General features: G+C 43.7%; 1 protein-coding gene across 3 annotated transcripts in view; it reads right to left on the reverse strand.

The window, feature by feature from the left end:
* The window catches only part of RCAN2 (regulator of calcineurin 2), a 264,615-nt gene that overhangs the window by 74,595 nt on the left and 167,799 nt on the right, over positions 1–22,221 (reverse strand). Inside the window, exon 1 of one of the 3 annotated variants that reach the window (XM_067006338.1) lies at positions 20,248–20,633. The exons of the other annotated variants lie outside the window; for them this stretch is intronic. Within the exon in view, the coding sequence (XP_066862439.1) occupies positions 20,248–20,334 (87 nt within the window). The 5' untranslated portion in view covers positions 20,335–20,633. Of the gene's footprint in view, positions 1–20,247; positions 20,634–22,221 lie in introns of those variants that run through there. 3 annotated transcript variants of the gene reach the window in all.

Genomic DNA, 22,221 nt, shown 5'->3' on the forward strand with positions numbered 1-22,221 from the left:
TCACCATCACAGGGGCTGGGTTCCCATTACCCGTCTTTGCACTGGCTTCCCCTCCTTCCCTGCTTCTCTCCACCTGGCCACCACCCCTGCTCCTTGGCTCCCATTCACCAGTGAAGCATCTGCACTTAAACTTCATCTCAGTCCCTGCTTTCTGGGGAACCCAGGCTAAGAGGGCACTGAATAAGACTTCTACTTGATTGATAGTGCATTAGATTTCAAACGTGGATCGATTCTACACTTCTATAACTCCCAAGGAAGACTCAGACCTTTCATAGGGAAACTGCTATGATGAATTAAATTCCTCCAATCAGCAGCACACTTCAGCTCCATGGGTAATTTATTCAAGAATCAACAGGATTCTCTGTTAGCTGCAGAGCTGAAAATACTTCTCCATAGATATTTGTTGGACAGGGCCCAAGACCAGGATCCAAATTTATGCTGGTTCATGAGCTAATCGAGGCATCGAACTCAGTGGGAACAGTTCAGTAGATGAGAAACATAGGAAAAAGCTGACTGCTCTGCAAACGTGAACTGGACATTGGCTTCCACACCAAGGCCGTAATCCTGTTCTCAACTGGAGGCCTTTTCGGTCAGGAACCCCTGGCACCACTCCTGGTGGCCGAGGTGCTCAGGACATGCTGCTAAGGTGATCAAGAGGCAGTCTTTTTTTTTTTTTTGCAGTACGTGGGCCTCTCACTGTTGTGGCCTCTCCCATTGCGGAGCACAGGCTCCGGACGCACAGGCTCAGTGGCCATGGCTCACGGGCCCAGCCGCTCCGCGGCATGTGGGATCTTCCCAGACCAGGGCACGAACCCATGTCCCCTGCATCGGCAGGCAGATTCTCAACCACTGCACCACCAGGGAAGCCCAAGAGGCAGTCTTTACAGGTACCGCCAGAGGCAGTAATGAAGTGCTGTGGATCAAGCCAGCATGCTCCAGAGTGGGGTTCTTGCATGCAAAAGGCCACCCGATGGAAGGGAATGTGGTGAGAAGCGTGTCAACAGCAGCGTGACGTCTGAGGGGGCTGTGTGGCTCCAAGATTGGCTTGTTTCCATGTGCAAAGAGCCAAACGATGAGAGGTGTCAACAGACGGTTCAACTGAAATCACCTTCTCCCTGGCCCGCTCGGGCCTCTCTCCTCCAGGAATGCCAGATTAACAGCGGCAGTGTGTGTTACTGTTAGTGGAGCAGCCACACCGATGCTTCTAGACCAACGGTTATCCCCGACACCCTCAAGGATCCTACCACCCCAGAGAACTACATTTTATAACTCTTCTGAATGAATGGACATGTTTCAGAGTTACCGTCCTAGGACCGTAAGCAATTTTAAAGGCTGTGAAGCAGTGTAGAAAAGAGTTAAGGAGAGATGAGGATGATGATGGCCAGGGTGATATTTACCCAGCATTTTGAAAGCCAGTTTGGTTTACTCACAGAGCCTGCTGGCATCCTATTTTATTTCTGGACGCTCACGTTTATCATACTCTGATTGATATGACAGTCTTCTCACCAGTGTCTGAGCTCCATTTTGGAATTCTCAGGCTTCCACAGAGCGCCTTGCTCATTGTAGGAATGCAGTAAGTGTTTCTGGAAGGCTTCTGTGGTCTTCTTTTCGGTAAGAAGACTATTGAAAATGGACATTTTCTTGGCCACCCTATTGAAGATTCCACCTCCTTCCCCCACTCATAATCCCCCTTGTCCTGGCCTGCTGTTTCTTTTCCTCTCTAGTACATATCACTCCTAACATACCCTGCAACTCATTTATTTATCATATTCCTTATCTTCTCTCACCTCCCACTAGAATGTTCCATGGTGGGCATTTCTGACTGTTTTGTTCACTGACGTCTCCTTCTGTCTAGACCAGGACCTGGCATATAATGGACACTCGGTAAATACGAATTGAATAAAGAACTTCTAACCCCCAATGGCAAGTTCTGGTTCTTAACCACACTCAAAGCTAGTTTGTGCCTCTCCTGGTGGTTCCAAAGCTCCATTATGAAAAATAGTCTTTTTAATTCACGAAGTAACTATTTATTGAGCACCAACTCTATGCCAGGCACTGGGCTGGGTGCTGGGAGACAAACATGAATAAGAAGACCCCTGCCTTCAAAGAGCTTAGGGTTAGTGAGGAGATGTCTGTCTGCAAGTGCAGGCTACACGAATACAAAGCAGGAAGGACAGTGACAGAGACAAACACAGGGTGACAAGGAAGCACAGGGAACTGCTAAGGCTCGGGTAGAAATCCAAGCCCAGGTGAGCTGAGGCTTCAAGGCTGAGTGGACATTAGCTAGAGAGTGTGTGTGAGGATAAGGGTGATGGAGGCAAGGGGGTCAAGGTGATTGTCGAGAGCAACAAACCTCGAAGGTCAAAGGTCCATGTTCAAAAGGAGGTGGAATGCTTTCTTGCCGTATCGTTCATTCAGCATATATTTATTGTGCTCTTATTCTGTGCCAAGCTGAGGATGCAGCAATAAACAAAATACAATATTTTTGCCCTCACGGAGCTTACATTCTAGTGAGAGGAGACAGATACTAAACAAAAATAAATAAGTGAATTATATCATACATTATAAAATAAGTGCTATGGACAAAAACAGAGCAAAAAAGCGGAATGAGGAGAGGTGGGGAAATGCACTGCAAAGCTTAGGGTTTGAATATATCCTCCTGCCTTTGGACCATCCCGTAACATCCTCTTAGAAATCTTCCTGAAGATGGTGGTGGCCAGGCTACGGCTTTAGAGGCTTTTATTGAAACAAGCAGGAGGAAGGAAAGAAGCCTTCATGCATGACAGTAATGTTGACTGTAATTACACTTTCTATTAAATCTTGTGAAAGCCCTAAAGTAATTATGCAACAAATAAACAAACGACAGGATACTCAGGAATAGCCCTCAGACAAAGATGCTGAGAGGAGGCCCGGGGCAGTGATGAGAAGCACAGGCTCCGAGCCAGGCAGCCTGGGTTTGATCCTAACGCTGCCACCTGAGTGGTTCCTTCGTCTGCAAAGGCTCCCTCTCCCCAACTGTGAAAGAGGGATGGTGATAACAGTACTGACTTACGTGGGAGTGTGACGATTCAATGAGACGATATGGGACGTACGCTTAAGTACAGGGGTAAACACTCAATAATGTTCAACATTATGGGTATGCCGAATACGGCTCCATTAATGACTCTGGAGATCATGAACTCTTATCTTAGACAAACGGCCCAATTTAAAGCATGGAATGTGAGAAGTTTGAATGAAGGGAAAGGTAAGGCAACTGTGGGGGCCTGGGGTGGGCTCAGGGTGCTTTCTTGGCATAGTCCAGGGTGGGATGAGACCAAGGGTCTAAGTGCAGAACGGCTGGATAAGGAGGGGAGGGAAGGGAAGAGCAGCTGGTGATGGAAAGACGGTGTAAGTTGGGCAGAACTTCAGGATGAGAGGGGGGACTTGTGACCATGTCATATAAAGGATAAGCCAGAGAAACTGCAAATTTAATCTGAAGAGGAATATCAGGCAGTGGGGAGCGGGGGCTGATAACTGTCTTCAAAGAGCAAGAGTATTTTTCTGGCAAAGAAGCAGACTTGCTCTGTTTGCTCACAGAGCACACGACTACTAGGACACATGGGATGAAATTACAGGGTTTCAGCAGAAAAAATGAATAATCATGAAAACAGTCACAGTAAGGAGTAAGGGCTCCGTTCCTGGAGGGGTTCAAGCAGAGGCTGGGATGCTGGAGGGGAGATGGCTACAGCAAGTAGGAGGTCCTTAGTTGTCCCTCGAGTCCTTTCCACCCTGAAACCCTGACTTGAAGCCTCAACTAAGAAGGCGAAAATAAGAAGCAGCTCAGGAGGAATCCAAGCTGGGAAATAATTGGAATAAAGTCAAAGCTGATCAACAGGAAAGAGATGGGGGTAAGCCTGATAATATGGAGAAGTTTGCGGAAATGAAGTCAGGAGGGGGTGGTAATATAGTCCATGAAGACTGTCCAAAATGCTGTGTTGCTTAATCCCCACCATAATCCTGGGAGGTCAACGTTATCCTCATGGCTCCCTTCATCACGAGCAAAGGGAGGACTAGAAAGCCCAAATCTTGCCCACGCACTGTGCTAGCTAGCAAGGGCAGACCTGTAACTGGAGCCCAGTTTTCTGACTTACAGTCCAGCATTCTTTCTAGTTCAGTCTACAGAATTTCCATGTAGGATTAAGAAAGAGGGATAAAAAAATGGAGACGCGGGTTTTAAAGAATGATAACAACCTCCTTACTGATTTCCCTGTCCTCTCCCTTCCCTTGTTTTCTCCTTTCTCCTCTCTAGGCTGGATGCCTGAGGCACTGTGATCTTCCTAAATGATGGCTCTTAACACTCTGATGATCCCTATGGTTCATGGAATTAATTGCAATGCTTTGGTTGGTGCTCAAGGGCATCCACAGCAGGACTATTCTCACTCCTCACTTTACAGCATTGTCCTCCACTACTTCCTGCCTAGACTTGGAGTAGGCAAGTGTAGGGCAATAGAGAGTGGTGGGGATTGGAGAATGCTTGTTCTGTTGAAAAGGGCAACCTCTTGAGCCAGTTGTAGCTGGTGGGAAGGGTGACTCAGTGATGCCAGCTCTGCCAATCTTTTAAGAGAAGCAGGGATATAGATTTTAAATATAAAACCTCCCCAAATTTTAAAGGCTAGCAAAGAATTCAATTTAACAAAACAATGCTGTACAGGCCAAATAAAATCCAAATGTGGATCTGGCTCACAGGTGGTCATTTTGCAACTTCTGATCTAAAAAAGTTACTTTTAGATGAAACTAGATCTGAGGTGCCCAGTGTGAAGGGAATCATTCTTCCTGGAAGCCCCATGTTACTAAATTTGCACCTTTCTCCTGGCACTTATACTAGTCAGTCCTGCTAGACTGTAGGACTTTGAGTTTTCTACTCTTTGGAGATTACACTTTTAATCTTTTACAGAGATTACTCTTTGGTGCTCCATTCAGATTAGATACTTGAAATAGCCTTGAACTTGGATTGAATGGAAAGACTTGAAAAGATTTGCTTCTGCTTATGTGGAAAGTCAATAAAAGGGGCTGATGAGTAAAGATTGTTCCAGATTCCAAGCCCCGGTAATGATGATAATTGCCTGGAATAACTGTGTAGGTGGATCAAGCAGAAGGTTCAAGGGAAAGTTGAGGCATTCAGGGTTGATTATATTGTGCTCATTCAGAATTCAAGAGCTTAAAGTACTTTTTGAGTTTATTTCCCATTCATGCACAAGAAAGAATCTGGAGCTGCAACGTCATCAGGAAGTCATTATAAAATTTTTGTGCTCAGAGCTTCTATTCTATAACATAAATGAGAAGGAGGATTGAATGGGGGCACATAGTGTCCTGGTCCAACAAACTTTGTTTTCCAGTATTTGTAAAAAAGAATAAAGACTGATTCATGGTTCCTCCAAAGAAATCTCTTAGTTGACCTAACACATGATCTCTGCCTGCTTCTCTCTCCTCAGTACTGGCGAATAAATAGCTGCTCTGAACATGTTTTTGATTTTTGCCACAGTGTTGAACCAAAGGAAGCAATTGATATCATTAATATTAGTGACATGGGAGAATTTGACCTGAGTTATTATATATTTTTTGCAGCCTTGAAAGACCTGATGGATTTTAATTTTATTTTTTTCACTACAATGGATGATGCCCTATGTAGGAATGTTACTCAGAAAATTGTGTGGATTTCAGAAAAATGACATATAATTCTGTGGATGGAGCTGATAACGTTATCTTCAATATCGCAGAACCACTGCGTTGTTTTTAACAGAGCTAAATCTCACTATTGGACTCAGTTGAATTTAAGGTATTTTCATCATCAGTGTTTAGAGATGAAAGAGACAAGAGAAATCATAGCCGCTTATTGAGTGCCTTCATTCTTTACAGTCTTACTCTACTCTGTAGAGCAGCATTTTTATACCCACTTTACAGATCAGAAGACCATGACTCAGAGATAAAGAAAACTTCCCGCAGCTGCAAAGCCAGTAACTGTCAGGGTTAGGGCTCCAGCCCAGACTGGTCTGAATCCAAAACCCATTCCCTCTGCATGGCGCCCACTGCTCATCTAGGCATTTTTCATTCCAATGGTCTATGAGAGAAGTTAAATTTCTTGAGTGGCCTGCAGACCTGCACCTTGGGCTTCTGACTCTTGGTTCAGCCCTCCTTCAGTCTCCCCAAAGCCATGGCTGCATCATGGGCTCTGTTGCATCTAATGAAAGGCAGAGGAAACCTGAAGACGTCTCAGTACCCACCGGGGTAGAAACTTGCTAGCTTATTCAGCCTAATACCAGCCCTAGCCACTGACTGCAAAGGATCTGAATGATACTCTGGATCTGACTAGAGATGGCCTTGCCATCTGTCAATACAGACCTATCTTCAAACAGACAGAACTACCCAAGAGGACAGCAGCCGTACATAAAGCAGGGAAGGGTGTGGGATGCTCAGTCAGTGTGGAAGAACGGCAAGTGCCAAGTCATGGAGACGGGATGGGAGAGGCAGCCTGCCGGGGCTCTAATCTCACCAGCTGACCTGGAAGGGAGTAGCCAGGCTGGAGAGAGAGAGCCTACTAGTACCTGCCACGCCTTTCAAACCCCAGATCAAAGATTACCTGTCTCATGAAATTCGACCAACTCCTTCTAGACTGTGTGTTTTGAGGATTCATGAACTGCTTCTGGGCTGTCATTTAACATAGGTCAATTCTGCAACTTGAGTTCTCTAGTCATTTTGACTAACAAGAGATGGCATCAAACTTTTCTTTCCCTCTTTCTCTCTTTTTTTTTTTTTTTGGCTGGGCCACGAGGCTTGTGAGATCTTAGTTCCCCGAGAGCAGAGATGGAACCCCGGCCCTTGGCAGTGAAAGCGCCAAGTCCTGACCACTGGACCGCCAGGGAATTCCTAAACTTTTCTTGCTGTTTGATTTGTGTATGCTACACAAATATGTAGCCCCTAGGAACATATTTTAGCGAAATATTGCAGGTTTCTTTTTTCTTTTTTTCCCTCTATGTGTATTTGCTTTCAGGAGGAACCCAGAATATTCTAGGTCCAGCATTCAACATCACTGAATTTCTATTTCTCAGTTATTAGAAATTTGAAGAAGCAATAGGGCAGACTTATTGGATAAAAGATATTTGCCTGTTATTCTAAGTCAGCCTCCCTTGCCCAGTGATTCCCCAGGGAGGGGACCAGCATTTGGATTCCTGGATTTTCGACTCCTGGCCCTAGAAAACGATCAGTATACGCCTGCTGAATTGAATGCATCCCTGCATATCCTGGGTGTAGCACTAACATATATGCCCTTCCCCTTCAAACTCGTCGAATAGCAACCTAATGACTTCCGCAAGCAGCTGCTTTCCTGTTTTGACCTCTTTCCTCTTTAAAAACACAAGACAGGGAATCTAACAAAAGATTATGAGCGTAACTCACGGATGCTCGGACTCTGCAGATTCCCACTCTGCCTGGCTGGCTGGCGGCAGCCCCTCCTCCATGCTATAGCCTCTTTGCAGCATCAGCCTTGGTGCAGCCACAGTAATACTACCACCAGAGGGGACCCTGTGTCACACCAGGTGGACAGTCACTCCCCTGTTTAAGATGCTTCCCATGGCCCATGTGATTGGACTTGAGCATAACATCCAAATTCCTTCGCAAAGTGGGCCCAGCCTCTGTACAATCCAGCACCCGCCCAGGGGTCTACCTCCTAGGAGTCACCACTCTCCTGGCATTTCTGCTGTGCTGCAGACTCCTCTCTCTCTCCCAGGGAGCCCCTCTCTGATTTCCACCTTTCGTTCACCTGTCGCACACCTACTTAACCTTTAAAGCAGTAACTCAAGAGTTACTTCCTTGGGGAAACCTTTCCTCTTCATTCCAGACCTCCCTCCCAGAAGTTTTCACAGTGTACTGGGCTTATTCAAACCATGGCCTTTTCTAAACTCTATGTATCTATTTATTACCTTCACTCCTCCATCAGCTATGAACTCCTTGAGGGCAGGAGGCATGCTTCCATCCCAAGTACTGAAGCAGCGCCTGCTACCTACCAAGTGCTCTGCCATGTTTGTTAAATGTAGAATGAATGGATGAGATGCCCTACTCATGCTAAATGCAGGCATCAGCAATACTTTATTGATCATTTACATCTCAATAGCCCTTAACCTAAACTGTATCTTTTTTTTTAATGTATGAGGAAAGTCATAAATAAGACATAGCATGAATTCAGGTCTTTCTGCCTCCAAAGAACAAGCCACTATACCATTATCCCAAGTTGTACCAAGTTGTTTCTTGGTTTTGCCTCCAAGAGTTATGGAATAAGAATGTGAAGTAACTATATGTGGAATCTAAAATAGGACACAAATGAACATATCTACGAAACGGAAACAGACTCACAGACATACAGAATAGACCTCTGTTTGCCAAGAAGGAGGGGGTTTGGAGGAGGTTACGATTGGGAGTTTGGGATTAGTAGACGCAAAATATTATACATATTATATATAGAATGGATAACAAGGTCCTACTGTATAGCAATTATATTCAATGTCCTGTGATAAGCCATAATGGAAAAGAATATGAAAAAGAATGTATATATATGTATAACTGAATCACTTTGCTGTACAGCAGAAATTAATGCAACATTATAAATCAGCTACACTGCAATAAAATACATTAAAAAAAAAAAGAATGTGAAGTAACAAGGAGCAAACTTGAATCTCTCTATTGATTGGGTTTGGAGAACACTTCTAACCTGAATTTCTCATTGAGAGAATAATACTTCCCACCTATAACAGAGGGGTGGCCTGAGGACACACTCACTGAAAGAGAGTTCAAGTCTTCTGAGGCCTACATAAACATCAAGTGTGGTTAATCATATGCTAAGTGTTATTTAAATATAGAATATTATTTTGCTGAGCATTCCGATGTATGGAACAATCCCCTACAGAGAAAGAATATAAAATAGATCATCTACTATCCCTCTCATTAATAATTCTGGTCTACTGCTTATTCATCCAGGCAATGAATAGTAGGACTTTAGCTTAGTTTTTATTTTGTTTTGTTTTAAGTATCACAGAATGATTTGCTAGTTATGATACAAGTTAATAAGCAGTCATAGGTAGGTGTGCATGGCAGAACAGAGTTTCTAGGGCAAAAGGCCTATTAGGCAAAAGAGAAATTGAGCTTAGCCTGGATAATTAATCTAATTTCCACCTATCACCACAGTTTTAAAGTAGATATGGGAAGTAAAGGTCAATATTGAAAGTACTGCAATTATGGTTTAGCATAACTGTGGTGAAACTAGTCAACAACTCCATTTAAAATTCCTGCTCAGAGAGAGGTGTTTAAATATGTTTTGAAGAAAGGGGTTCTGAGTTCAACTTCTCTTTTCCTTAATGGGCATCCTGCCTTAAAGCCTCTGTATTCTGCCATATGCCGTGTTCTCTGAATGCTTATTAAAACTGGCCTTGGGTCTGGAAGTCAAGACCAACTGTCTGGGTCTGTGGTTCCTCACTCCCCTGCTGAACCAGTTGCTTCCCTCTCTGGTTCTGTGACCTCAGAGTGTCGCTGAGGTAGGGCACTGCTTCCTCTGTGCAAAGATGAGCTGAAAACCACAGGCAAGTGTCTGATAATAATAGGGGCAGTGCCCCTATTATAGGTGAAGTGCCTTGAGAAGAAAACTCAAAACTCTATATGAGAAGTTTACTGATCGTGATGATAATTGATGATGAGGATGGATAATGATAAAGGCTAACATTACCGGGGCGTGTTCTGTCTGTCAGGTGATCAGGTAAGCACTATTATTTTCTTCCTTTTGTAATTGAGGAAACTGAGGCACAGAGAGGTAAGGCTCCTTGCTTAAGGTCACACAGTAAGTGGCCAAGTGGCCAAATAGAGAATTCTAACCAGGATATCTGACTTGGAGGCTGGACTTGCTTCCTTCTCACATGCCCTAAGTCAGCAAAGGAGGCCTCTTTGGAGGTCGAAACAGCATTGTTTTTTTGGGAAAAATGGAACCAAGTGGAATAAAGGCCAACACTGCATAATGACAGAGCACAGAGTTTTGAGTCCAACAGGACTGTTACCCTCTGTATCTCTGGAACCTAGTGTGAGGTCTTGAGTATGGAAGGCACTCAGTATATATTTGATGAATGAATGAATGAATGAATGAATGAATAAAAGCACTTTGTCCAGTGCCTGACAAATAGTAAGTGCTCAATACACTGTTGCTATTATTAACTTTGCTCACTGCTTACGTATCCTGTTCCAGGAAAGGTGGCCTGAGAGGTTTTCTTAGTCAATACCTAAAGGTACAGTGAAGTCACAGAAGATGAAATCAATTGTCTTCGATGTACCATTGATACAGGCTATAATAATAAACCAAGAGATCTTGAGCAGTGTTGTGAACTAATCCCAGTCTAAGCTTCCCCTGAGGAACTGTGTGGTCTTGTTTAACCTTGTAGATCTCCAGAGAGAAAGCTGAGTTTTTGTATAATTTGGAAAGCCCTGTCCAAAAGTAAAATATTACTACTGCAATGAAAACTTTCAACACTGCTGTTCTACAATTCTTCAGAGATCACCCTTCACCCAGTCCTGGAAAATATTCTCCGACATGCAGAAAGAGGGGGCGGAACTGCCATACCAGTTATTATCCGCCTATTGGTGAGCTCCTGGGTTTTCCAGCACTTATTTTTCTCCCCAACTAGATGGCATTATTAGGTTTAGAAACAAATTTTCAGATGAAATCCAAAACAGATGCTATGCCTAGAACTGCCATCATGTTAGATTTACTGAGAAAAGTAAAATGATCTCTACTACTGATTTATGTAAAGTAGAACTCCCTAAACTGATAAGTAATAGAAGACAAAAACAGTGTTTTGAACACTAGAGGAAATACTACATATGAGTTCAATGTCTTATCCTCTGAGATATTTATCTCTTCTTTCCCCCCAATAATCGATTAATGGCTTGTTAATCCTTAGGGATATTTCAGTAGGGGAAAGAGTGAAGCAAACCACAGTTTGAGTCCCAGTTCTGTCAATTAATACTGTGTGATCTTGTGCAAAAATTTAACTTCTCTGATCAGGAACCTGTTTAAAACGGGGCAGAAAAATAGATGCCCCGGGCTATTATGGGGATGACAAGGGGTATCCTGGTGTGTGTCATGTACTCAGAAGTATTTAGTGAAGAAGAAGGTTGTTAGAATTTTTAAAATTGTCCATCTTGATAACATAAAATATCGATCCATGAAAATGACTATCTCTGGGGGGTTACATTTGCCATCATGTGAGATGGTTTAATGCTCAACTTAGTAAATGCCCCCCCCCCATCAAATCTTTGGGGCACAGCATAAACACTGCTTGCATATTCCTTTAGACCCATCAGAGATGCAGGAAATAAATCTTACAACTAGGTAGCAAACAATCTGATCGTTGGGACAAGTAGAATATTAGTGAAGATGTTATTTGGGTGAAGCTGGAGCGGAGAATGAAAGCCGGTCTGAAGTCCAATATAACAAAGAAGGATACATTTGTTAAAGTTATCTTTCTGGAAGCTGAAGGGTCAAGATCATTTTGAAAACCTTTAAAAAAAAATTCATAGTTCAGAGCTGGTATAGTAGATTCTGGAGAGTAATTGTGCTACTGGACTGTCAAGATGTAAACATTTCCTTGGCATGTAACAATAAAAACAAAAGGCCATGCATTTCTTCGTGTCCCCCTGCCACCTCCACCCCACCCCGGAGAAACTGTTTAGCAATTGTTTAGACTTCTGTTCAACTTTTTGCCAGGAGCCTTCTCTGGGATCTTCATCTCTTGACATGGTTAAGAGCCCACAGTTTCCAATAGCTGGTTAGATAGGGCCGGAGCAGAACAGAAAGAAACCTTCCAGGGTTACGGAAGAAAAAATACATTTATATATAGTATATACATACAATGCATTTTCACGTGTGTGTGTGCGCCTGTGTATATTTTTCCCCTTGGATACATTTACCCCAAAGAGGACTACAAAGGCACATCCAGTGAGTATTTTCTAGGGAAGGTCTAAGTTGGTGGATATTTTATTCTCAGTTTTAAGATAAATGATCCATTCTAGATAGAGTGAAGAGTTCACAACTTCTTTTTACCTGCTTGAAGACCTCATTAAATAATCTCGCAATGTTCTTTTGACTAATCTTTTGGAATCGGCTTAGATTTAGAGCTTGGAAGAGATACATTCCCTTTATGTAAAGATACTGTCCCCTTACTTTAAGAAATTCTAGGCCAGGAATGGGCTGGAGGGTCGATGACCTCCCTGGAAAGCTGGGTTCTTCACCACAAAGCTGTGATGCCATTTAAGTTTACAACGTAAATATACCCAGTGACAATAAATGTTTCAGGAATCATTTTCTTTTCTATTTGTCAATTTTAAGCTTCATCAGAAAGTACTAAAACAGACTATTATAAATTACTGATAGTTGTACTCAGAATCACTAAGGATGCAAATGGTACTCTGAGTTTTACATTAAAATCGGTTTCTTTTTTTTTTTTTTTCTTTTTGCGGTACGCGGGCCTCTCACTGCTGTGGCCTCTCCCGTTGCGGAGCACAGGCTCCGGACGCGCAGGCTCAGCAGCCATGGCTCACGGGCCCAGCCGCTCCGCGGCATGTGGGATCTTCCCGGACCGGGGCACGAACCCGTGTCCCCTGCATCGGCAGGCGGACTCTCAACCACTGAGCCACCAGGGAAGCCCTTAAAATCGGTTTCTTTAGGAGAACGATGTTAATGAAGATACTGCTTTGTTGTTACTGTTTTGAATAAATCTGCCATTCACGTTAGAGGTAGCAACTGTCAATGTTTGAATTACTTTCCAACAGTTAAAAGATTCTAAACAGAGAAGCAACTTTTCAGTTGGCTTTCCTGCCTCACAATGTCGTTAGTTGAATACTGTACCTTGTCTTTCCCTAGTGTGACACGTGGCTGAGGAATCCGCCTGTTAACCTTCTCAGGGAGCATCTGTCACTTGCATAAAATCCCTTCTTCCCAATCTGTGAAAGGTGTTTGCTACTTTCTTCAGAGGCAAGATAATATTCAACAGTGCACTTTTAAGAACGTTAAGTTTCTTCAAGTATTTTTTAGGGTTAATGTCTAACATTCAGTTTTGTATTGTTTCATTGGTTTCCAAAATGGCCTCAGTTCTGGTCCATTTTATTAGCAGAGGAAGAACACGCTTTTGTTGTGCTGGAGGATTAGAATCTGTTATGGGCAGGTCACCCCATTCCCCCTCCCCCAGTCTCCCCACACACTCCCTTTTGGTGTTCAGAAACTAAAAGTGGTCTGGAGACATGTAACAAATATTATTTAAAATTCCAGTCATTGAACAGAGAATAAGAGTTTCTGTTAACTTAACATTTTGGTTCCTAAAAGTTGCCATGAATATCTCCAGAGGGTTTCAGTGTTTGAGAATGAAATCATACACAACTCAAATTCTTATAAGTTACTGAGTGAACACAATGGTTTCTGAAGATTCTGAAAGACCTTTAGAGTTCTACAGAACCAAAAAGTCATGATTGAAGCCAGATCCTCTGCCCAGCACTGCATTTGCAAAAAGCATAAGAAATAGGCATGAAGCCTGACAAGCTCTCCTAACAAATACCCACAAGTTTCTCTTCCAAATCAATCCCCATGCCCAATACCCACATCTTCATTTGTGTCATCTGTCTCTCCCCAAAGCAGAGGGCAAAGCGTATCACACCAACTCTGCTCCATCCTTCTCCTCCTACGAATCCAGCCGAACAAAACAAGTCGTGAAATTTCCAGTGGTTCAAGTGCCAAAGAGATTTCTTTGTACTAAACGGCTAAGATGTGCTGGGGTTTTGTTTTTTGTTTTTTTTTTCAGAACTCATGCAACAGCATGACAGACTTTGAGTCAGTCACATCACATTTTTGTGTGAAAAAGGAAAACAAAATATACAAAGCATTGGCATTTTCCTCAGCATAATCACCATGTGTCCAGAAAGGTTAAGAGACTTGCCCAAGATTGCATGGATTAGGAGGATACTGGGAAATTCTCAAAAGCAGAGGAGAGAAAGTACGACTTATGAGTCACCTTGCAAAGGCCCTAGACTTTTAGAAGGGAAAGAAAAGTCCTACAGTGATCCTAAGAGTTCAAGCGTATGAAAAATTATCATGCTGAGAACAAATTTCTGCTTATATTTCCCCTTCCTCCAAGAGAACCACCAGGCTTAAAACATAACATGAGGGAATTAGCTTAAGCACTATTTCTAAAAAGGAGCAGCGTTAAAAAAATAAAAATTATGGCATAAGATCTTGACAGCCTCAGTAGGTCTCTGAATGAACAAATGATGGAAATAGGTTAAATCAGGGGTCCCCAACCCCCAGGCCATGGATCAGTACCAGTCCGTGGCTTGTTAGGAACCAGGCTGTACAGCAGGAGGTGAGCGGTGGGAGAGCGAGCGAAGCTTCATCTGTATTTACAGCCGCTCCCCATCGCTCACGTTACCGCCTGAGCTCTGCCTCCTGTCAGATCAGCAGCGGCACTAGATTCTCATAGGTGGGCAAACCCTACCGTGAACTGCGCATGTGAGGGATCTCGGCTGCGCGCTCCTTATGAGAATCTAATGCCTGATGATCTGACATGGAGCTGAGGCGGTGATGCCGGCGCTGGGGAGCGGCTGCAAATACAGATCATCATTAGCAGAGAGGTTTGACTGCACAGAGACCATGATAAATCAATGGCTTGCAGACTCATAGCAAAACCCTATCAGTGAGTGGCAAGTGAAAACAAGCTCAGGGCTCCCACTGATTCTGCATTATGGTGAGTTGTATAATTATTTCATTATATATGACAATGTAATAGTAATAGAAATAAAGTGCACAATAAATGTAATGCGCTTGAATCATCCGAAACCATGCCCCAGCCCCCGTCCGTGGAAAAATTGTCATCCATGAAACCTGCCCCCAGTGCCAAAAAGGTTGGGGACCACTGGGTTAAATGGCGGGGCTGGGAAAGAACACGTCAGATAAGATGGCCTCTCTTTGCCTCTCCTGTCCCCTCTACTGGAATGCTTTTCCCTCAGATCCATACGTGGTCCCTTCGCTCACTTCAGATCCCTGAATGACCCTGGAACAGTGACGTTTCAAAAACTGTCACCTAGCCAGAAATGCTTCTACTGGCCATCCATTCAAAAGTGGCCAACGGAATTTCTGGAGAGGGACAAATACAGCGGAACGCCATTTGCCCGATTTCCTCCTCTTTTGGGGACTGGACTATTGATCTGGCAGTCTGGGCAACATTTAGGAAATAGGAGCCTAAAGGGCCCCCAGTGCAACCTCTCCTCCAGTAATTCACCCCCTCACTCTGTTTCGTCTTTCTTCAAAACCCTTATCACTGCCTGAAATTACAGTATACGTTTATTTGTTTACTAGTTCACTGTCCGCCTCCTGAGTTAAAACATGCACTCCGTGAGGGCAGGGATGTCTGTCTTGTCTCTCTCCCAGTGCTTATAGCATCATCTGGTTAGGAGTTAAGAGCACCGCACAAATGTTCTTATTTTTGTTTTTTTATTGAAGTATAGCTGATTTACACTGTTGTGTCAATCTCTGCTGTACAGCAAAGTGACTCAGTTTATATATATATATATATATATATATATATATATATATATATATATATATATATATATATAGTATTCTTTTCCGTTATGGTTTATCTCAGGAGATTGGATACAGTTCCCTGGGCTATACAGTAGGACCTTGTTGTTTATCCACTCTAAATGTAATAGTTTGCATCTAAATCTCCAGCTCCCAGGGTCTTTGACATTTCTGATCTTCTCATAAGACTTGCCACGTTTCCTGCCTGTCCTGAGGAGTAGAAAGAAGCTTTATGAGCTTCCTGTCTCCTGTCTGGATGACCATGGAGACAGGACTGGATCCTTGGGATGTGAATCTGGAGCTCTCCAGCCCAGAGAGGAGGATCCACCCCTTTTTTGGTGTGGGGAGCTCCCACTTTAGAGAAGGGGCAGCCCCAGGCTTGGATGTGCCCGGGAGAAGGGGGGGCATTCTGCTATAGGCTGCAGCCAGCAGTGGACGAGGGTCTTTACCACTAGCTTGGAGCGAGGTGGAGGGATGGCAGGGGTGGTGAACTGGACCAAGAGTGTTGGGTGACCCTCAACGTTTCTGATAGCTTAGAGACATTGCTTCTGAAACGGCATCCATCAAGGCTTCACTCGGGAAGATGGATCAAAGTGTTTAAAAAGAGGGTATTCTAGATAATTCGGGACTGACTTCACCTGTACCTACCTGTGTCTAGAAGAGACAAGACGCTGACCTTATATAATCATCTATGCCCAGCTCCACTCAGACCAGCCAAGTTAGAAGTTCTGGATGTGCGGCCTCAGCGTCGTCAATATTTTAACAGCTCTCCGGGGGATACCAATGTGTTATCAGGTTTAAGAACAACTGGACTAAAGTAAAATACAAATTTTAGTACCCATCTTTGGATCCCTTTCATTTCCTCAAGCATCTGGCTCTTGCTGAGGGGCGGGGGAGACTATTTTCAGAATATGAGAAGAACACTGGAGAAAATCAACTCTGCCCGTGTTCACACACACACACACACACGCACGTGTGCGCGCGCACACAAACTCTACAGTTCACCATGTCATTTTCCTTCTATTAAGGGCTTCAAATTTCTGTATCTTTCTAAGCATCCTTTGCCATCAAACAGACAGCTAAGCTCACAACACTACCAATGGAGTTTCCGGAGAAACACAAATGTGGGGACGCATTTGCCTGATTTCCTCTTCTATTTGGTATTACTGCTCTAGCAGCTTTGGCAAAATTTAGGAACTTGAGCCTGAAGGGCCCCCAGGGCAACCAGCTGAGATCCCCCATGGAGGATAAGGCTTTCTAAATTGCTCTAAGTCACTAGATTTGCATTTTCTCCACACCTTTCAAATTAACCACTGTATTTGCTAAGCAAGTCTGCTGGTTGCATAACTCTGGTGTGGTTGCTTCCCAATGGGGCTCCGGGTAGAAAGGGAGAGTCTGTAAAAAGCAATAAAGAGCCTGAGATCAAGCAAGCTGGACGCAGGCAGGTGAAACAGACCCCCAACCGGTGCCTTCCTTTTCTCTGACAGGAAATTTTGGACTTGGAAGAAAGGAACTCCTGGCTCCACTATGGATCTGAAACAGGTAACTAATGATCTTTACCTTTGGAGAAACTTTGGTGCCAGAATTTGACATCTGAACGTCCCTTCATGACACTAAGCCATGCTCACTTTTGAACGAGGAACATATAGGTTTTCTCAACAGACCTCTTTGGCCTGCCTTAATTTTGCTTGATAATAACGTCATTGATTTACATTAAATGATTAAATGTCTGAAAGGAAGGGTGGTGTTTTCTAAGTTGCTGGGCTGTGTGTGTGGGAGGGGGGAGTGGGGGGGGGAATGGGAGTGGAAACACTTCCTATGTCCTGGACCACCATTGTAAAGTCAGCTGGAGATAGCACATTCCAGTAAACTGGGGAAAGTAACCTGTCACCTCTACAGAACGTCTAAAAAGATGACCGTGACGAAAATGGTGACAGCTAACATTTATTGAACACGAAATATGTCAGGCACTGTATTAACTGTTTTACGTGTATAATTTTCTTTAATCCTCCTACCAAGCCAACAAGGTAGGAACTACTATTATCCCCGTGTTACAGGTGAGAAAACTAAGGCATAGAATGATTAAGTAACTTGTTTCAAAGAAACAAATCAACTGTAATTCGAAGCTATTTAGCAGGAAGGATATGTAATGCATTTTCCTGGTGGGAGTCTTCCCAGAAAACCCCATACATTTCTGATGAACAGGGTGAGAGGCTTTATAATCTGGCCCTGACTCCCCTCTGCCCCCGCCTCCAGTCTCTCACAGAGATCCTACTGCAGTCAAATGCACTGACTCACCTGACTGCAAAATGGAATGCCTTCCTGTCCCTGTGCCTTCCCTCTTCCTGTATCAAAATCTACCCGTCTGCAAGTTCAAGCACCACCTGCTCCATGACACCATCCCAACCACTCAAGTACAACCAGCTGTAAGAATTTTGTGTCCCCTGAATTCCACAAAATAGTCTGCCTTTAAGAAATATTGGGCATGTTTGCAACAACATGGATGGGCCTAAAGATGACCATTCTAAGGGAAGTAAGTCAGACAGAGAAAGACAAATATCATATGATATCACATATATGTAGACTCTTTAAAAATGATACAAATGAACTTATTTACAAAGCAGAAATAGATTCACAGACATAGAAAACAAACTTCTGGTTACCAAAGGGGAAAGGGGGAGGGAGGGATAAGTTAGGGATTTGGGATTACAGATATGCACTCCTATATATAAAATATAAATAGCAAGGAACTACTGTATAGCACAGTGAATTATATACAGTATCTTGTAATAAGCAATAATGAAAAAGAATCTGAAAAAGGAATACATATATATAACTGATCTGAAAAAAGAATATATATATATATACATATAACTGAATCAGTTTGCCGTACACCTGAAACACTGTAAATCAACTATACTTCAATAAAAAATAAGTAATAAAAGAGCAATGATTAAAAGAAGAGAAATATTGGGTAAGTGGTTCTTCGTAATGTCTATATGACAAATACCTACGTCATCTAAGCATATTTTAAACTCCTTCCTGTAAGAGCACAATGTCTAGCGGACTGCAGCTCCCTAATCAATATTTTCTCACCATCATTTCTTGGACCAAAAAAGTCTAGATTATTTATTTTATGATGTTCACCGGCCCAGCACGTAATTAAAAGGGAACGGTTCAGAAGATAAGGGAATCGTAAAGTGTTACTTTATGTACGCATAATTCTGTTCCAGCAGGTGCTGGGATATGGCTCTCTACTCAGTTACCCACATCGGAATTTAAATTGGTTTTGAACTGGAGGGGCTTTGAGGGCTGCTGCCTTCTGGAGCGTACACAGCGTGTACGGCCAGCGGGGCTGTGAGTCGCTACAGGCATGTTTCCGTTCGTGGACACGACCCCACAAGCAGCACCAACAAACCATTACCTTCTAATTTTCGGAACGTCAGCATGACAGGTGGTCGACACTTCACAGCACTGGCCTAAGAATTGGTAAACGCAGGCCACACACTTAAAATATGCAGAAACAACAAAACAGATTCTTGAATTCATTTCAAAAGGGTGTTCAAAGCTGCAATCTTGAATGACAGAGCCATGTGTTATGCTAGTGGACACATAAATTCCCACCTGGGAAGCACCAGGGGGTCATCTGCACACCCCAAAATAAAGAATTCTGGGTCTTCCTTTAAGTAAAGACTAAGGGGAAGGTGACAAATGATTATGTGGTGCAATTCTCCTTTCCTTCCTCCCACCTCACAATGAGCAACTATCCTTTCTGTCGTGTGTGTGAACTGTTTAAATAAGAAGCTTCTGGTAGTTCTTATTTTCAATATGAGAGAAGAAATCAAAATGCCCACTTCACAAGCATGGCACGTTTTTTTCAGAACATAAAACCAAAGGGGAAAAGCAAAGAGAAGGCATGTCATCAGGAGACAATTACCCATGACAATCAAACAATTGCTGCAGACAGTCAGTGAGGACAGCGCCCTAGAATACTACGCAAAATTTATTTATGCCTGAACTTTCTTTATGGACAACTGTTCAGGGAAAATGACTTGCTTCTTTTGCCTGACAAAGGAAATTTAGACAGCTGCTCTCCAACTCTGACTTCCAGAGAGCTGGGGATTGAAAACTGCCATCTGTAGAATAGCTTTTGTTCAATTTGCAGACCACATCACGGCCTATGTAAGTGACATCCCATCAAGGGGTTAATGTCCCACAATCCGGGTGTCCTGGGTACGATGTTTATTATACGTGCTTTCTTCATTTAATCATTGATTTAAAACCCCTCTCAGCATGAAGGACTGGCAAATTCTTATTGACACAGAGACTAGGAAAACATGTCTACTGTGAAAAGGATGACTGGGGATCACCTAATAGAAAAGGCAAGAACAAACAGACAGCGGTTTTTCGAACCTTATCACATTTAAAATGAATGTACCAGTCCCTCGTCTAACTTATTCTAATTAACAGAGTCAGGCACTCACCACATGCATTTCTAGCGCAGATCGTGAGCTGAAAACTAGGAACCAAAGTCTTGTTCCCTTAAGCTAACAAGGCTCCAAGCAGCTTCAGCAACAGCAACAATGAAACAGAAGATTGCAGGTGCGTACCTTAACCTCCTGATTGGTAAAGACCTCCACATCCACCACGCAGGCAACCAGAGTGGAAACATCACAGTCCATGCTAGGGGCTGGCATTCCCCCTCCGGAATTGACAATAAAGAGCTAGGTAGCCTCCGAGTTGTGCGGGCTGGGAAGAGCCTTCCAGGAGGATGTTTCCGGGCCGGCCGGGCGCTGCCCTGCCCTGGGGATGGCCGAGCTGGGCACCTGAGCCCACTCCGCTGCACGCACACAGCCCGCCGCGGCTCAGGCAGCAGGGCACAGTAAGAGCGGCTGGCTCTCTGATGGCAATGACATCACCGCAAAGACTGACACAAGCTGGAGCTATTTTTTTCCCCCCCAGCCTTTTATCTCTAGGCAGTGCAGTGGAGCAAATTGAACATGATTATGTGCTAAATCTGAACTCAGACTAAATCAATTCAGGCAGCGTTCGCTAGGAACTGAGTCATAGCTGTTGTTTCAGCCGAGTGCTTATGTTTGCAAAAAGCAAGGGTGGGGAGGGGGGAGAATCTGACAGCAGAGGCTCTCTTGGGGTGGGGGTGGGAATTATTCTGCTGATGAGCCTCCTGAGGTTAAGGTGTGACAATTTTCTGCCTCAGAAATGAACAGGAAGTTGAAGCATTTTGCAAATTGCATGGCTTCTGTTAACTGCCCTGTGCCGTTCAGAGCGGCCACACATGGTCTGGGCATCCTAATGTATCCCGGGCGGGCACAGGCTACATAGAAATCCATTCTTGGAGTGTCTAAAGAGAGCTGGTCGTCAGTCATGTAGGCAGCCTGCTAAGAGGAGATAATTAGAGGTTTGTGAATTTCTATTTGAAGCACATACGTGCAGACCAGAAACTCTAAAAGCTCGGGATTTCAGGCTGTCTCCAAGGTCATTCAAACCAAAAGCAGGCAGTGGAAAGGAGTTACAGCAAACATCTGATGCGGGGACAGAGGGCAGAATCTAGCGGGCAAACGCACTGATGTGGGTCATTATTGGAGCCTCGGGGCTTGATTCCGCCTGAGACTTTGAACATGTCTGATGGCTTCTTCAGTCTCTTTTCCTAAATGTGAACCCCAGAAGGGCAGGGCTGTGGATAATTCATCTTTATATCTTGAGACTTTAGCCGAGTGTCTGGCATGAGAAGGCAATAATTGTTTAATGAATGAACAAACCAAACAGGGGCAGCCTTCTTTTACAGCAGAAGTGAGCAAAGGAAAACAATCCGAATCGTTTTCATTTCATCATTGGTTATAAAAATGCCAGTAGAACTTACATTCTACTGGTGCCCAGTAGGAATGCAGGATCTGTGCCCAGTAGGAACGCAGGTGCATCTTCAGTGGCTATCAGAGGTCATGATTTGTAACGGATTGGCACCTTTCTAACCCATGACTGGACAAGGTGGTCCAATTTTGCATGCAGATGAGAGAGGTGACATTTTAGACTGAAGGTAGAAGTTTTGTGTTTGATCCTCATTTGGGGCTATATGTGAGTCTAATGTTCCCCTTCAACAAGGCACTTCCAGGTTAAATGAAATCAGTCCACAAATAGAAATATTTAGACTGATGAAACTCTGTGTGTGTGTGTGTGTGTGTGTGTGTGTGTGTGTGTGTGTGTGTGTGTGTATACAGCACTTACTGTGTTGTCCAAGGCACTGCGGGGAATATGAAATCATGTCTGCAGATAATTCAACTAACATTTACTGCGTGATGACTATGTACAAAGCTCTATACCAGTTGCTCTAAAGGATAAAATGATGAATAAGTAAAATTCACTATCCTCAAGGAGCTTAAAATCCAGGGGAGGAGATAAGACATGGAGACAAACATCTATAAAGCAAGGCAATGGTGATGGTGGCAAAGGAGGGATAGATGGCCCTTGGTGGGACCACTGGATGCTGAACGGAGCTGGGGCAGATGACCCTCAAGGAGCAGAACATGACTTCTGCTCTGACCTTGAAACATGGGTAAGACTTTGTC

The sequence above is a fragment of the Kogia breviceps genome, chromosome 10 (assembly GCF_026419965.1).
Source record: "Kogia breviceps isolate mKogBre1 chromosome 10, mKogBre1 haplotype 1, whole genome shotgun sequence".
Lineage (NCBI taxonomy): Eukaryota > Metazoa > Chordata > Mammalia > Artiodactyla > Physeteridae > Kogia > Kogia breviceps.